This window comes from Acartia tonsa, chromosome 6, assembly GCF_053477335.1.
Source record: "Acartia tonsa isolate MP-2025a chromosome 6, ASM5347733v1, whole genome shotgun sequence".
NCBI lineage: Eukaryota > Metazoa > Arthropoda > Copepoda > Calanoida > Acartiidae > Acartia > Acartia tonsa.
Window position 1 is genome coordinate 37,366,491 of NC_137265.1, and position 18,233 is coordinate 37,384,723.

The window sequence follows — 18,233 nt, forward strand, 5'->3', positions numbered from 1 at the left end:
TAAGATTAACTATAACATACTACAAAAAATGAAACAAGCAAAAAAAAGTTTCATCGCCATAATAAAATAAAAAAATGATAGTTTTTCCCAAGGAGAATAGCCGATCACAGAATCTCGCCCTTCCTTATTTTAAAATGACTGAAAATTGGGGGGTGGGGTAAGTTAGGTTAAATTGGATATAGTGTAGCCATCGAAGCATAATAGCCCCCAACAGGGGTTTAAACATAGGAAAAAAACAACCCTGCCCCTTATTTTCAATTAAATTAAAAATAAGGGGGTCTGGTGGTTATGGCTAGCTAGACACTCAAAGGGAAAATAAAAAAAAGCAAAGATTTAATCATCCTTTTTTTTATTATAGTTGCAAAGACTTGGACGATAGAATGTCATCTTCAGATCTTAATGTTCCCAGAGGTAACATTTTACATTTTATTTCTCATTATTATTATTTTATTACACAAGACAGGTAGGAAGGAGACACTGGCCTGATTATTACATTAGTCCCCAAAGTTTTATAATATCGCTTTCTTATTCGTTTGCTAAACAACTTTAGGGACTTTTCTCGTATTCATTCGAATCCGGTGGATAGGAACCGGTTCTCATCCATACGAAAAAACTATGTCTAGCATCGTATTATATCCAGCTTTCTACGAATATAAAAATGTACAATCATAAGATTAAAACTATTTTTTTAGCCGGTGCCTTCGGCACTTCGGGGCTAAAAAAACTAGTTTTAATCTCATAATTGTACATTCTATATCCGCGGAAAGCCGTTTATAATACGATGCGAGAAATAACTATTATTGAATCTGATTGGTTGGTTCATTTAGTTGAGTGTCCAAACGTTTCAACCAAAATTGTAATCTAAAGAATGGGTAATTTCGTGTATTATCATTGGGTATATACTAGGGTTGGGCCGGATATCCGGTGTGGCCGGATATCCGGCCTGATACCGGATATTGAAACTATCCGGCCGGATATCCGGCCACACCGGATATCCGGATACCGGATATTGAAACTATCCGGCCGGATATCCGACCACACCGGATATCTGGATACCGGATATTGAAACTATCCGGCCGGATATCCGGCCACACCGGATATCCGGCCCAACCCTAGTATATACTAGGGTTGGGCCGGATACTTTTTTGGCCGGATACCGGATATCCGGCTGATTTCAAATGCCGGATATCCGGTATCCGGCAAATATCCGGTTATCCGGCCAAATTACCGGATATCCGGCCAGATAACCGGCTAAATTACCAGATATTAAAGTAGCAAAAAAAATTTATTAATAAACTTTTGAGATTTCATATATAAAATTTACATAAAGATAAACATATTCAAAAAATGTTCTTCTAGCTTCAATAATAAGAAAATTATAGCCATTTAAAATTTTAAAAAGCAGAGATTTTTGGTGTAAAATATAAAAAAGTTATAGCCGGATATCCGGCCGGATAGTTTCAATATCCGGTATCCGGCCGGATATTGAAAATGGCCGGATATCCGGCCGGATATCCGGCCACACCGGATATCCGGCCCAACCCTAGTATATACACTAATTCATCGGCCATCGTCACATACCTGTAGATCCATGATCAACAACGGCACTCCCATTAGTACAACCTGCAAAAGTACTAAATCTATTTTGTCAGTGCATTTTTATATTTTTAACAAATAAATTTTGGCTGTATAATTGACAAAAATAATGAAATTGACAAATTTACTATTAAAAGAATATTTACTACAAATAATACGTTATTAGTGACAAAAGAAACATCTGTCTAATTCAAACATTGTTAAATATGATTCCAATGATGGGATTTTGACATGTTAAACATTCATAGACAAAAAAACATTTGATTGCACAACCTTTGTCGAGAAAACACACAGAAAAAAGTTGCTAGAGCCTGTTCATATTGCAGGACCATGGAGGGAGGGGCATTGGATGGTAAATTATACTGACAGCTAAAGTATACAATTGGTTCTGCAAAACGTTCGTTTGCCAAAAACTTTAGGGATTTATTTACTCTTGATTGCTTTGTAAAAACTAACAGTGTCAATTCTTTATAGGGGTAATTTTGTAATATATCATAAATTGATTTATCATCAATTGTCTTATCCTTAAGGTCCCTGTATTTTACTCTTTAAATTAGTAAAAAAGGAGCTGATATCAATATCAAGAAGTTTTAATTTGATTTTGATATAATTTAGTTAATAATATATTCTTTTGGATAAAAATGGAAATCTTTTTATAAACTACTAAAAATCCCTCTATTGTTTTGTGTGTATTGTGAGCTGCGTAAAAATGAAAATTTTTTAAAAGCATTTTCTACGTTATGAAACCAAATTAATGAATAGTAATATTATCTGATGGTTTCCCTAAAATCGCATATGGACCACTTTTTAGAGAAACTTGATTTTGTTGCTTGTTTTCGATTGGATAAGGTTGGAAATGGTTAGGGATGATCGACCCCCAAAGAAAAGCTTGAGAAAAATAATTTCGCCAAAATATTACAAATAATACAAAATGTTATATACACAGTTCGTTCGAAGGTGCTTTGACTATTTTGTCAGAACCTAAATTGGCACATAGTGCATTTCATTACCCTAGGTTAGGTAAATTCATTTCATTTTTTAATAAAATCTAAAATGCAGCCGTTGTTGAGAAAATTAGATTTGAAAATTTGAAGTTAAATTTTCATCCCCTAGGAGTTACCGCATAATCATGACAAGAAAAGCAAAGATTATTTATTTAAAATTTGAACAAGTTTAAACTTGAAATTTTCAAATATAATTTTCTTAACAACGGCTGCATTTTAAATTTTATTAAAAAGTGAAATGAAGTTACCCAACCTAAGGTAATGAAATGCACTATGTCCCAATTTAGGTTCTGACACAAAAGTCAAAGCACCTTCAAACGCACTGTGTATAACGCTATACAACTAAAGAATGTTTAACAATTTGAAAATATGAAATTCTGAATACTGTTGGTTATATATTTTATTTAAAGCTAATCCTCCCACTTTTATACATTTTATATTGAATTTATTTTTTAGGAGCGAAGCTTCTTTACTTGTTACACGTGTATGTATGAACATCTTAGTACCAATGTTGACCGTTTTCGTTGGTAAATCCCATCTACTCTCCCCCACCTTCTAATAATTATCAAATTTATGAATCTTAAGGGATTAGTCAATGGACAATAAATTGATGCACATCCCCTATGATTACAAACAAATAAACACCTGTATTAGTCTACTATTGGTTGATAAATTCAACAAAAGTTTTTAATCCAACAAATAAGATAACATGTCCACATAACTATGGGTACCAGTGTATTTTACAGTTCAATGTTCTCTCCTTACCTGCTAACTAAAAACTTTTTTGATTTATTTAGAACTTTAGTCAAATTTTCTTTTTTTATACAGCTTCGTTGCTACAGAACACAATCTTACTAGTTCTGCTCATTGTATATTTTAGTTTAGAAAGTTTCATTTGTTGATTAAATTGGGAATTGTTATGAATTCATAAAAATAAAATTACTTTTGTTTAGTGTTTACCTATAAGTTTCATAATGTTATCCTATATGCATGTATTGAAGGAGATAGAATAGAACGACGTTTTATTTGAATTAGTTTCTAGTCCTGCTATATCAAGCGCATTAATCAATATAAAATCCAAAGTAAATGCAATCTAGTCCTACACTACAGGGATATCATGTGATAAGATAATGGATGATAAATTAGAATAAAATTATTGCTAGAAAGTTTTAACACTCCAAGCTTGAACATACCAAAAATTATATCAATTAAGTTCCTAAAGTTTTTTAGCCATCAAATGATAGAACGTGTTGAGGACCAGTCCATTGTCCCCTCTTACCCATTAATCTGTGAAACTTTTCTAAAATAATCATTGAAAAAATGAATTATCCTTTCAGGAATGCTAACTCTTGGTGTTCTGTTGCCACCGTCCTACCACGTGGAAACCTGGGGACTTCTGGATGTTGGACAGCTAGGTCCTGCACCAAGGTAAAACATTTTGACAAAATAGTGCTAATTTTAGGTTTGACTTTTTGAACGTAAAGTGATTTGGAAGTATTTTCTAATTTTCTACCTGATTGCCAAAAATATTCATTTTAAGTTTGATTTATACACTTTTTCTCATTTATAATATCTTAAAGATAAAGAGAAAAGGTCTTCTGTTACCAAAAAAATTGTCTGCAAGTTTTTACTTCTTATATCTTAAATAGATTTAATTAAAGTGAATGGGTAACAAAACTAGATACATATTTATATTTAAAGGGAATAGGAAGCAAATTTTATACTTAAATGGAATTTCTAATAAGAAATTTAACTTAATTTGTCTTATTTTTTTTAATTAGACTACTAGACTTGTAAATAGTTCCCATCATGTTTTGGAACACTGGAGTTCTTTACACTCTATATTATTCTATAATTCTAGATATAGTTGGTATGTTCCTACTAGACTGGTTAATAGTTCCCATCATGTTCTAGAACACTGGAGTTCTTTACACTCTATATTATTCTATAATTCTAGATATGGTTGGTATGTTCCTACTAGACTGGTTAATAGTTCCCATCATGTTCTAGAACACTGGAGATCTTTACACTCTATATTATTCTATAATTCTAGATATAGTTGGTATGTTCCTACTAGACTGGTTAATAGTTCCCATCATGTTCTAGAACACTGGAGATCTTTACACTCTATATTATTCTATAATTCTAGATATAGTTGGTATGTTCCTACTAGACTGGTTAATAGTTCCCATCATGTTCTAGAACACTGGAGTTCTTTACACTCTATATTATTCTATAATTCTAGATATGGTTGGTATGTTCCTACTAGACTGGTTAATAGTTCCCACCATGTTCTAGAACACTGGAGATCTTTACACTCACCAAGCAAGGTAATTTCATTGTATTGGTGATATAGGGTTGGAACATTGGATTTCAAATTCAGTGTTGGTTTTCTTAGATTTTGGGTGATACAGCTAACGCAACTTTCATTATTGGCTGAGTTTAGGACTGCTGGAGACAAGGAGGATGCCGTTGTCTGTTTATTCTTCAGCAGACCAAGCTCACTTAAAATAAACAATACATAAACCAGCATACATTATAGTGTAAAATAAACAAATTTAAAAACAAGTACTTTCATCCCATTCCTATATTCCTGGATTTTTCATTTTGCTTTCCTGTTAAACTAAATAGAATTCTGTTGACAACAATTTTAATAAAAGTTTATATGGTTGACACAAAAATAGATATTTTAAAATTATTTTAGCATTTTTGAGGGCTACTATTCTGCCAATTTATTCCATTTCAAATTGCCGAAAATGAAATATTTTGTTGTTGTAGAGTTGGCATAAAACTTGTATTTTATGTAACTGAAGAGAAGCGGGTAAGAAGGGTAAAAAAGGGAAGGGGGTTGTGGGGAAATTTTCACTTAGAATTGTTTGTCAGAATCGCATTCCCTTTTCTCTGAGTATTTTAAAGTAGGTTCAAATCCAATAGAACTTATTTAGAAGAAATATTGGATCCAACTTTCTAAAATTCATTACAATTTTAACAAAAAGGAAAAAACAGGAAAAATTTTATAACTACATTATTTTACTTTTTTCTTTAAAATGAATTGATGAGAAAAAATGAACATCACGTTTTTTCTATAATTGATTAAAGAAAAAAGATGAATATGATTTATTTTTTGCTTCATTTATTTTAATGAATAATTATCATTTTTTTGTTTTGTTACAGGTTGAATCGTTAGTACCTATATCTAGTCATATGAATATAATTCTTCAAAACTTACAACATCAAAATGGAAGGTAAAAAGTTATGTTATAAACTATAGATTTCTTTTTCTAAAATTTTTTTTTCAGGAAAAAAAGAACATAAGCATTCATTATCTAAACTGAGTTATATTCCCAATGTAGTCGTCCTACATATTTTTTTATATTTAGCTACATTTGTACCTCTCTGCACTGCAACAATGGAGTGTTTGAGCCACCAGTTTGCGCGCGAAAACGCCATGATGTTGATCCTCCAGAGTGCGCGGCATTGCTCGCAGACTTTCCAGGTTACTATTTAATGAATTGATTAATTGATTTTTCAAAAAATGTTAAACAGGTTGTTTCTATTATTGCTTCGAGACCGTTTAATATCCACCAGATCAGAACTGTTTTTTTGGCATACTACAAAGTCATGTATCTCATCATATTATAGACATAAATTATATTATAAATGCAATGATCTTATCATTTTTCATTTTACTATCCGCTGAAACTTGTCTATAATAATATATAAATAACTAACACCATATAGCCACAGTAGAGGGAGGGGATATGGGTTGTTTATTACACTAGTCCCCAAAGTTTATAAACTTTTTCTTACTCGATGGCTTAATAACTTGATTTTTTGAATTTTTATTTGTTTGTTGCATTATGTTATGTGTCCCAACGTTTAAACCACTAATTGTAATATACAGAAGGGGTAATTTTGTGCATAATTAATGGTGATGTACATCAATTTATAGGTCATTGTCTTATCCCTTTAGATCCCTGCACAATATTACACTGTAAATCAATTAAAATTACAATGTTTTAGTGAGTACCAGTTTCTTTGATACAATAAAGATAATGGACCAAATAAGGTAATATGCAACTTTTAATATTGATGCAAAGCTTTTGATACCAAAAAAGAATAGATAAGGATAGACAGTCACATAGATGGAAGATATGGAATAAAGTAGTAAGTTGTTCAGGAATAATAATGTGTTTAATTATATAGGAATAGGATTAAAAGAAGTAGAAAATATAGTAAATTAGATAAAAGGAGATTTATAAAGTAAATCAAGTAAATTGGCTGCTATAAATATTAGAATTTAAAGCGCGGCTGCTCTACTTATATCTGTAATATAATTAAGGGACTTGAACCTCTTGGTGAAAATTTACTTTCTTGGCAACAAGCTAGAGGCTGTGATAGATCAATTAGAAAATCACCAACAAGGGTAAGATAGATAGATAAATAGATAGATAGATTGACAGATAGATAGATAGATAGATAGATAGATAGATTGACAGATAGATAGACAGACACACAGAAATATGTTCATATAGATATATAGACAGACACTGACAGATTTTTCTTTGTATGCTGTGTAAAGAACTAAGGCGTATAGTCCCTTTCGTGGCCTCTTAAGGAGCGTTTCTTCGTTTTTTTCACCGTAGCTTTTCTCCAATTTCTAGCCACTGCGGGGGGCTATAACCCTGTGGGGCAATCACCTAACCCAACACAACTTAAAATAACCTATCAAAAGCCATTTTAAAAATACCACGAATCGATCCTTAAGGGGCGTGGCCACGAAAGGGACTATTCCCGAAATAAGAACTAAGTTAGAAAAAAATGATATAGTAGATCTCGATGTCTACTCATTAAATTGAACAATTAAGAACAGATTGAAGGAACAACCCGGCCATAATATTGGTTAGAACGTATAAACATTTTAGTACAAAAGTGCAGTTAGTATTTAGTTTCATTCATATATGATAAAATTGTAGCGAATCATATTATATAAACGAATATTTCGTCAGCTAGAAATTCTATTTATTATTTGGCTTACAGCCCATCTAGGGTTAAAATTCTAATATAGAAAAACAGGTAGAATATATGTAAATATTTTAGAAATGCTTCCTACATGGTAATTGGATTTTACCCGTCCGCCCTCACAACAAGATACAATTACACACAGGTAAATCAATTATAAATAGTAACAGGGCTACTCTATAAGTCCGCCCTCACAACAAGATACAATTACACACAGGTAAATCAATTATAAATAGTAGCAGAGCTGCTCTATAAGTCTGCCCTCACAACAAGATACAATTACACACAGGTAAATCAATTATAAATAGTAGCAGAGCTACTCTATAAGTCTGGCCTCACAACAAGATACAATTACACACAGGTAAATTAATTATAAATAGTAACAGAGCTACTCTATAAGTCTGCCCTCACAACAAGATACAATTACACACAGGTAAATTAATTATAAATAGTAACAGAGCTACTCTATAAGTCTGCCCTCACAACAAGATACAATTACACACAGGCAAATCAATTATAAATAGTAGCAGAGCTACTCTATAAGTCTGGCCTCACAACAAGATACAATTACACACAGGTAAATTAATTATAAATAGTAACAGAGCTACTCTATAAGTCCGCTCTCACAACAAGATACAATTACACACAGGTAAATTAATTATAAATAGTAACAGAGCTACTCTATAAGTCTGCCCTCACAACAAGATACAATTACACACAGGCAAATCAATTATAAATAGTAACAGAGCTACTCTATAAGTCCGCTCTCACAACAAGATACAATTACACACAGGTAAATTAATTATAAATAGTAACAGGGCTACTCTATAAGTCCGCCCTCACAACAAGATACAATTACACACAGGTAAATTAATTATAAATAGTAACAGGGCTACTCTATAAGTCCGCCCTCACAACAAGATACAATTACACACAGGTAAATAAATTATAAATAGTAACAGAGCTACTCTATAAGTCCGCTCTCACAACAAGATACAATTACACACAGGTAAATCAATTATAAATAGTAACAGAGCTACTCTATAAGTCCGCCCTCACAACAAGATACAATTACACACAGGTAAATCAATTATAAATAGAAACAGAGCTATTCTAAAAGTCTGCCCTTTTTTGTTACTAGAGTCTAGAAGTATAAGCTTTTTTGGGGGGGTGTTTTTGGGGAGAAAATCCGTTATTATGACATATGGAATATGAAAAACTCACCTGATTTGTAAAAACCAAGGGTTTTCATAGTATGACCTCTACTACTCCCCTTGAATGTACTAATTAAGAATAAAGTAACTTAGCATATTTTGCAATTCATATAAGAATAATCAAAAAAAAATTTCTAGATAAAATTTCCCGCGTGTCCTGACCCGCTATACATGAGAGATGACAAGGCTGAATGTATGTACTATCCTAAAAGGTAAAACTTTGTTGAGGAGTAGCTTTGCTCTTCGTCTTACTTGTTAAAAGTCGCATTTCTGGCTAAAGAGATGAAAAGGTGAAATTTGACTGTATATTATACCCTAAATTTTATAATAATGTTCGCCAGATTAAAAACTGGATTAATTGTCGAATCTTGGGTTTAAATTTTTTTAACCAATAATTTTTATACACAGAAGAAGGGATAATTTTGTTTATCATCATTATGGTCGTAAATAAATTTATCGTTTATTGTCTGAGAATAGCAATTTCAAAGGGTTAAATCGAATAATCGGCATAAAATGATTTTTTTGGGGGATATATTGTCTATATGCTGTAAAAAAGTAAATTATTTAACATCGACATTATGTTAAAAAAAAAACAGTTCTAAGTTTAACAGGGAATGTTGTTTCAAATCTATTTGTTTATGTTGATTTAAAAGTGTATCTATGGTGTATTGTTGTTTTGTTAGGATGAGAGAATATATGTTTTTATTTTTCCTCATTTCACTATCAAAACAGTTGCAAGCTAATGTGATGTATAGTCCCTTTCTTCCTGACTTGAGAGCAATGCATGTATTTTGTATATTAGCTTTTAGTTCTTGTGTCAACCGTTTCGGAGCAAGACATTGCTCTGCAACACGACACGAACATAAAAGTGAATAGTTGCCATAATATTTAATATTATTATTGTATGATTAACTTGTCTTGAATTAATACACTTTATTAGAATATTTAGCTGTTTGTTCTTGCTATTACTACACGTCATTTTGGCGCAGTAGTGTAGTACGAATCTATAGCTCAGATTTTCTTTTAATTGTGTTATTTCTTTTCTTTTTAGTTTGTTCAGGTATTTTTTGTGTGGAACAATGGGCTTGACCATTGATGAGTGGAGGAAGTTGTCTCAGGATGAGAAGGACTTGTATTTGATTAATGAGGTTCATGCTCTTGGGACTAGAATTGATAATGTGGCGGCGGAGCTGGGTGGGCGTATGGCGCCGTTGGAGACGAAAATTCAGGAGTTGACGGATAATGTTGATACTAATAGTGCTGCGGTTACTGGACTGGCTACTCGGTTGGACGATTTGGAAGATCGTCTTGATAAGGTGGTGGTGCCTAGTGTTGATAATGATGTCAAAACCGAGAATGTGACAGTTGTGGATGAGTTTATGACTGGCCAGCAGCGAATTCTAGAAAAGATTGCCCAGCAGAATAGTATGAATGACCAGCAGAATGGTTCGAATAACCGGCAGAATGGTTCGAATAACCAGCAGAATGGTTCGAATAACCAGCAGAATGGTTTGAATAACTCTATGCCGTGGCAGCGGACGGCTGGAGGATCTGGAGGTTCAGAGGAGAAGCCTAACTTGTTTGCTAGTGGTTCTCGAACTATTTTTGGTGGTATGCAAGATCATGAGGATAAGATCATAAAACTTTGGGAGTTGTCTAGGGTTGATGCTGTGGATAATATCTACAATGGAGTTCTCATGTGGTGGCCAGCCCTTTCTGAAGTTAAAGCGGAGGATTTTAATACGCTCAATTTTTTTGAAGCTGGACTGAGTGAATCGCAGGTTAGTTGGTGTAAATCTCTTGTTTATGTACCAGATAGATCTCTGTATGTTTCGCTGGGGGAGGAGAATGTTCATAGGTACAATGAAACGTGTGCTAAACTTGATGATCAGTTCAGAAAAAATGCGCCTGAATTTGCGGTGGACGATGATGTGATTTTCTTTGATGATTATTTGGAGAGATTTTGGATGACTACTAGACGTTATCATATGACTAATCATCAAGTGTGTAAGGAAATTTTGTTTGATAAGTGTGTGGGTGTAAGAACCGCTTGTGGTTATACACTAAAACCTGCTGATATGGAGAATAGACGATTAACATTAAAGGGGTACTTGTGTAAGATGCGAGAGACATTTTTACCACCCGACATGAAAAATGTGTGTAAAGATGCGTATTTGAGTGTTAAGCAACATGAGAATGATAAGATTGATGCATTTTTTGATAAGATACTATCTTTCTGGAAACGTGCGTATCCGAAACCAACTGATGATATGTTTATGGATTTCTATTCTCAAGTGTGTAATGTGATCTTATCTCCACTTTTGGCTAATCAGATGCGTCAATTTGCGTTGGATTTGGAGCGTGACGGACAAGTGCGAATGATACCGAAGTTTCGGACAGAGTTAATAGTTAAAGCACAACTGATTGTTAAAGGGCTACAATTTAACCAAATTTCAGGGTCAATGGCTAGAGGATGTACAACAAACCAGATGGCTTTGGCTAAAACGATGGTTGGTGGCGTTGGTTCCAAGTCAAATCCTGTAACTATTGATCAGGTTAGTGATGAAGATAATTTGTCATATGAAATAAATCAATGTGAAATTGATTTAGCTGATGAATTTGGTGGACCGGCTGAACTTATTCCTTTAATTGGCGCAATTCAAGGTGGTTTTATTTGTTATTATTGCAACAGAAAAGGTCACATGATGAGGGATTGTTTTGATATTAGAGATAAAAAGTTGCCTAATCCTAAAGGAAAATACTTTTTGCGGTGGGGAAACAAGCCTTTTGTTCCTTATAAGACGGGGCAAAAGAGTTTTAAAAAGAATGAAAATAGTATTGATAAAAAGAAATTGGTTGGTGAAATTGAAGGAGAGGTGAAAGAAGGGGAGGATACGAAGGAAGTGGCGTATGTTGATGGTTTAGGGGCAAGCGATTATGAAGACGATCTTGTAGCGGAAGTTGAGGCATGGAATAATGCTATTATAGATGACATTTTATGGTATTAATGTTTTGTATGTATTATGATCATTAAAACCTTATTCCATTTTCTACTTGTTACGCGGCATTGTTTTGATTTATGCGCATTGTAAATAAACAACAACAAAACAAAATTAATGATAAAGAGTGAACGAAGCAACTCTAATTTTGTGATAATTTATTTTGATGGTTTATTTTGAATTATGAAAAGATAACATATTGTTTATAAACGTATATGAAATTATGAGATTATGTTATAATGGAAATCAAAATAATTAATTTAGTTTTTGATTATGTTTTGTTGAAATTAGGAAAAATCATTTTTGTTTCAGACTGTTGTGGAGTCTAACAGAGATAAGAATAATAAAAAGTGAAAATGAAAAACGAATTAGGAATACAATTTTGTAAAATTGCTATTGAAAAATATTAAATTGAATTTTAAATTGAATCAAATTTGATAAAAATGTGAAATTAGATATTTGAAAAATATTAAATTTTGATGAAATGTGGAAAATTGTTTTAAAAGTTGAGTCAGTTATTGTAGTTTAAAGTATTTGATTTTAAAACAATTATATTGCGATTTAGTAATGTTGATTCAGCAAAATTTTTTATTAAGTTTAGAATTTCATGAAGCAAAATTGTTATAATGCATTAGATATAATCGTGAAGTAGTCTCTCTCTATGAAGGAAGGGAGGGGTTGTCTCTCGGAGTTGGTATGCGCAAATATGGTGGAGCTGTCTCTTTTGTTGGAGGAGAAAGGGGAAGTGAACATATTTGCAAAGAAGTTTGCATTATCTCTCAGAGTTGGTATGCGCAAATATGGTGGAGCTGTCTCTCTTGTTTGAGAAAAAGGGGGAGTGAACATATTTGCAAAGAAGTTTGCATTATCTCTCAGAGTGGTATGCGCAAATATGGTGGAGCTGTCTCTCTTGTTTGAGAAAAAGGGGGAGTGAACATATTTGCAAAGAAATTTGCACTATCTCTCAGAGCTGGTATGCGCAAAATGGGGTGGTGTAAAGAGGTAGCTGCAATGATTATCAGGCGTGGGGCGTGCCATGCGCAGAAAGTTGAGCTGCGCAGAGAAGCAGAGCTGCGCAAGAAGGTGCTCTCAGGTATTGAGATATATAGTTAGTTGAATTTCGACTTTTAAACCTTTTATACATCTCAGTTTTAATCTGACAATAATAGTTTTGTTAGGTAATATTTTATTGAATTACAAAAGAATTGAATTTATGGTATTTGGAAAGATTAATTTGCTTGGTGATTGATAATATTTGATCATGTCATATTTCTTAATACAATTTCTTTTATTGAATGTGTTGCAAGTTTATTTGTTCAGTGAAAACATTTAAATATGGCATCTAAAATAATTGTATTTTATTTTAGATTGGCCGAGAAGAGTATTTGTGGTGATTGAGAGATACTGTCATCATTATTTATTTGATGGTGAGTTGTTAAGATTTTGTTTTATGCTGTTAATATTTGATTACCATTATATATATATTGCTGTTCGAAAAGTAGTCTTGTAAACAATTTGTTATATATATATATATTAATATCGATATTAATTCTTATTTAAAGTGATTTATCCATCAATTGGCATCTAAAAGTTTGTAATATTTTAGATTGGCCGGAGAGAAGTTTTACTGATTGTGGATTAAGAGATATTTTGGGATGTTTCTGTTGGCCGGAGAGAAGTTTTGTTGATTGTGGATTAAGAGATATTTTGGACGTTTCTGTTGGTGGATGGAATATTGTCGGTGAGTGATTTGTTTTATTCCGTTATTTTGTTATTTGTTGTAGACAGATAGATAGTTATTTGATAGACAATTGGATAGTTACAACCTCATAACTGCTGGTGTTGGTTAGATAGCTGTTTATAAGTTTCATGAAGATTCTGAGATGGCGGCTGGAGCGGCTGAAGTCTACGTTCCAACGAAGATTGGTGGCATGGAAATCCTGACCTTAATTGACAGCGGCAATGCACGAGGCTGCCTGATATCTCAAGTGTTGGCTAGAAAGCTTGATTGTATGATTGAAGAAACGGATTCGAAAGCAACAGGCGTGCAGGGTTCCAGCATCAAGATTGATGGTGTTGTTCGGAATGTTGAATTTCAGATTGGAGGTCACAGTTTTCAAGAAGATTGTTTTGTTATTTCCGGCATGACTGTACCTATGAATCTAGGCAGTCATTGGCTGAACAAAAATCACGTGAAGACGATATTTGCCAAGGATGGCAAAAGGATTGAGATGCATGGAATCAGTGTGAATTTGGTAGCTAAACGAAAAATTGTAGTGAAGAATTTGGTTCATACGGTTTTGGAGAAACTGGAGAAAGCAAGAACTAAGAAACCTGAGATTAATGTAGCTGAGTTACAAGACCAAAAATGGATTTGTTCATTGAAAAATCGAATAGAAATTCCAGCATTAAGTACAGTGGTGGTAGAAGTTTCAACTAAGGGAAATATGCCTGAAGGACAGTTGTGTTATATAGCTCCTAGACAAGGTTACTGTAGCCGAAATAACTTGTTGATAAATGAAGGAATTACTGAGGTGGGAAAAAACGGTAAAATTATGACTAAAATTACGAATTTTGAAACTGTTAAGAAATCTGTTCCTGCTGGTACTTTGGTTGGAAATTTGTTTTTGGCGGAGAAGATAGCGATGTTGCAAGAGAACAGAGTTAAAGAAGATGTGTCAACAACATTAAAGAAGATTCGTTTTATTAAAGATAAATTGAAGTTGGATAAAGTTCCGTTTTTAAAAGATAATGTCTCTTTGAAAGGAAGAATAGTTGGTTTGTTTTTAAAGAATTTCAAGGCGTTATCGATTGACCCTACGGATATTGGATCTTGTACTTTGGAGGAGTATGACATTCAGTTGGTTCCTGGAGCTCAACCTTTCAAAAATAGGATGATTAGACTCAATCCTCATCATGCAGAGAAACTAAAAGAACAGATTGATTTATGGTTGGAAACAGATGTGATAGAAGAATGTAATTCACCGTTTAATTCTGGAATCTTTGCTGTTAAGAAGAAGGTGGGAAATACTAACGAGGTGAAAGTCAGGTTTGTCCTGGACTACCGCTCGTTAAATGAGATAACTGAGAAGATCTGTTACCCTTTGCCTAACATTGGTGAGCTATTTGACAAACTTGGAGGAAAGAAGATTTTTACGTCTATTGACCTTACTTCGGCGTATAATTCAATGCACTTGAAGGAATCTGTCAGGAAATATACAGCATTTTGTTCTAATGGACGGCAGTATTGCTTCAAGAGGCTACCGTTCGGATTGACCAATGCTCCAAGTGCATTTGTAAAGTTGATGGATAGAGTAATGGATTTGAGTCCTGAATTAAGGGCATTTTGCCTAGTTTATTTGGACGATGTTCTTGTATATAGTATGAATGTGGAGGAACATCTGGAGCATCTGAATACCCTACTACGAACATTCTGTGAAGCAGGCCTCAAGATTAATCTTGGAAAATGTACATTGTTTGCAGAGGAAGTGAAATTTCTGGGCCATATTATAAATGCAGAAGGCATATTTATGGACCAAGCATATATTGAAAAGATTAAGAATTGGCCAGTACCTGAAACAGGTAAAGATATTCAAAGATTTACTGGTTTCATAAATTATTATGGTTCATATTTCAAGAATTTTTCTGATATTACGGCACCATTGAACAAATTCAGAAACAGTAGTAAAATAGAATGGGATGAAAAAAGTATGGAAGCCTTTACAAAGACTAGAGAACTGTTCTGTGAAGAAATAAGTAAATCATTCCCGGATTGGAGGATGGAGGCTGAACCATTTGTGTTGGATACAGATTGGTCATCTACAGCTATGTCTGCGGTGTTAAGTCAAAAACAAAATGGGCAAGAGAAGATGATATCGTGTTGGTCACGTGTTTGTTCAACTCATGAAGCCAATTATGCAGCGCATAAAGGAGAATTATGTGCATTAGTAAATGCTGTTGAAAGATTTGAATGTTATTTGAGACACAAGAAGTTTATCGTGAGAACTGATTCAGCTGCACTGAAACATCTATCTACTTGGAGGCAGAACGGATATTTTGTTGGTCTCACCATAAGGTGGATAAACTTTTTATCCACCTTCAGTTATGAGGTTGTACATAGGCAGGGCAAGATGCATACTAATGTTGATATATTGTCACGTACTGCATTAGAGGATAGTAAAGATAGGATATCTAAATTATCGACGGACGAACAAGGAGAGTTAATATTGGATACTGTATATCAATTAGAAGATCCTAAATTGTGTCTTATTGCAGGAATTGGAGCAGAGACGGCCAGTCAAATAGCGTCCAGATTGAAGGCGAGAGAATTCAGTCGTAGCCTGGAGAAGGATCCTGTTCTAGTTGAGGTGAGGAAATTTATTGTAAATAATGTCAAACCTACGTCCAGAGAATTGTCTCAAATGCCTTATCGTGGTAAACAAATATTAAGATTTTTTGAACATTTGAGTTATAAAGATGGTTTAATTATCTTGACTTCACCTATGCGACTCCAGAAAGAATTTCAATTTATAGAACGGGTAGTGGTACCTATTGGAATGTACAATAAAGTTTTTTTGTTAGCTCATGCAGATGTTACAGCGGGGCATAGGGGTTATTTGGAAACTTTGAGCAGGATTAATCGTCACTTCATTTTTCCCTATGTGTCTAAATATGTAGCGGCGGCAGTTGCAAATTGTGTCATTTGTTTGAATAGACGTAAAAAACCAAAACATAATCATAATATAGAATTTTCTCCTTTGGCTGGGGAAGCTATGGCAGAGTTGGCCATAGATGCTTTAGGTCCTTTGAATGAGTGTGAATATAATGGAATCATTTGTAAGCATATTTTAATAGTAGTTGACAGTTGTACTAGATATGTGTGGTTGTTTGCTATTGAGGATGTTAAAGCTGAAACAATTATTGAATGTTTGAAGTTTAATTTATTTTCTGTTTGGGGATTGTGCGAGAGAATCAGGACTGACAATGCACAAAGTTTCAAATCAAAAGTTTTTAGGGAAGTTTGTTTAAGGTTGGGAATTGAACAAATTTTTATCCCTCCCAGATCAGCAAATTCGAATTTTAGTGAAAGATACAACCAATCGGTGTATTCGTTTCTTAAGACTGATTTACGTTTTCAAGATGGAGATTGGGCTCATAAACTTAAAGCTACACAATTTTGTATGAACACTTCTTTTAATCGGAGGTTAGGATGTTCCCCGTTTTTCAAGATGTTTCTACGAAACCCTAAGCTTCCGCTTGACTCATTTGATCCTTTAACCCGCACGAAAATTAAACATATGAATTTTTCAGAGTTATTGGAGTGCCTTGACAGAAATTGGAGAACTGGACAAGAGAGAACTGAGAAGTATTTACAGGTAGAAAATACAGAAAGGATAGGTCGGCTGATAGCTATAAATTCCTATTGTTATATTTATTATGACGTCACAACGATTGGTGTAGCTCGTAAACTCTGCTCGCTATGGGTGGGTCCGTGTCTAGTGACAAAAGTAATTTCTGACAGTTTGTTCGAGGTTCAACCCCTAGAAAAGTGTAGATTGAAAGACAAAGGGGTAAGAATTGTACCAAGGGATAAAATATATGTTATTGAGAGTACTTTAGACTTGACTCCAGATGAAAAGATTGACTTAGTGATTACAGATGAGTTTTTCTCTGTGGATAATACCTTGAAAGTAAACTATGACTTTCCCAATACTTTAAGAAATTTAACTTGTTCAGGCGTTTCTGAAGAGGAGAATAGTTGTGGCGCTAGTCCAGAGGTGGTTGGAAGGCGGAAGGATGGACAGGTAACACCAGATTTTTTGGAGAAATCTTTTTTGGGTGTTGGGTTGTCACAGCAAAGGTCAAATGTATCTCAGGATAATGAAAATTTAGATGATTTAGTTGAGGATCTTAGTGATACTTTGGAAAGTACTCATATTTCTGACAGTGTAGATACGAATGATACGACTGACAAAACTAAGTTAGACTCTACATATTCTACTATTAGTAAGGATAGTGTTTTTCATGGAGATTATGCCTCTGATAATAGTTTAATAGACAACAGTTTGGGTGTAGAGGATGTTAACATGGAATCTGCTAGAGAGTTAGAGTCTCGGATGAGTATTTTAGAGGACACTTTCCCAAAACTTCAAAGTAAAATTGTAAACTTGGAACAACGAAGGGGAAGTGTTAAACGAGGTAGGGATGTTGAGGAGGATGAATTAGATAGATCGTTAGATAATGCAAAACTGCAAAAAATGTCTGAGACTATTCCTGTTAAAGGTCGTCCTAAAGGTTCTACAAATGAAGTACAATTACAAAAATTGGAAGAGGATAGACAGAACAGAGATAAAGACAGATTAGAACGTTATTCAGTAGCAGATGTAGTAACTAGGAAC

General features: G+C 33.8%; 1 protein-coding gene across 1 annotated transcript in view; it reads left to right on the forward strand.

Moving 5' to 3' along the window:
- The window catches only part of LOC145322571 (uncharacterized), a 104,634-nt gene that overhangs the window by 22,629 nt on the left and 63,772 nt on the right, over window positions 1-18,233 (forward strand). Inside the window, exons 8-16 of the mRNA XM_080164685.1 lie at window positions 359-411; window positions 3,938-4,028; window positions 4,846-4,930; window positions 5,775-5,845; window positions 5,981-6,096; window positions 6,624-6,669; window positions 6,943-7,026; window positions 7,701-7,767; window positions 8,975-9,048. Of these exons, the coding sequence (XP_080020811.1) occupies window positions 359-411; window positions 3,938-4,028; window positions 4,846-4,930; window positions 5,775-5,845; window positions 5,981-6,096; window positions 6,624-6,669; window positions 6,943-7,026; window positions 7,701-7,767; window positions 8,975-9,048 (687 nt within the window). The remainder of the gene's footprint in view (window positions 1-358; window positions 412-3,937; window positions 4,029-4,845; window positions 4,931-5,774; window positions 5,846-5,980; window positions 6,097-6,623; window positions 6,670-6,942; window positions 7,027-7,700; window positions 7,768-8,974; window positions 9,049-18,233) is intronic.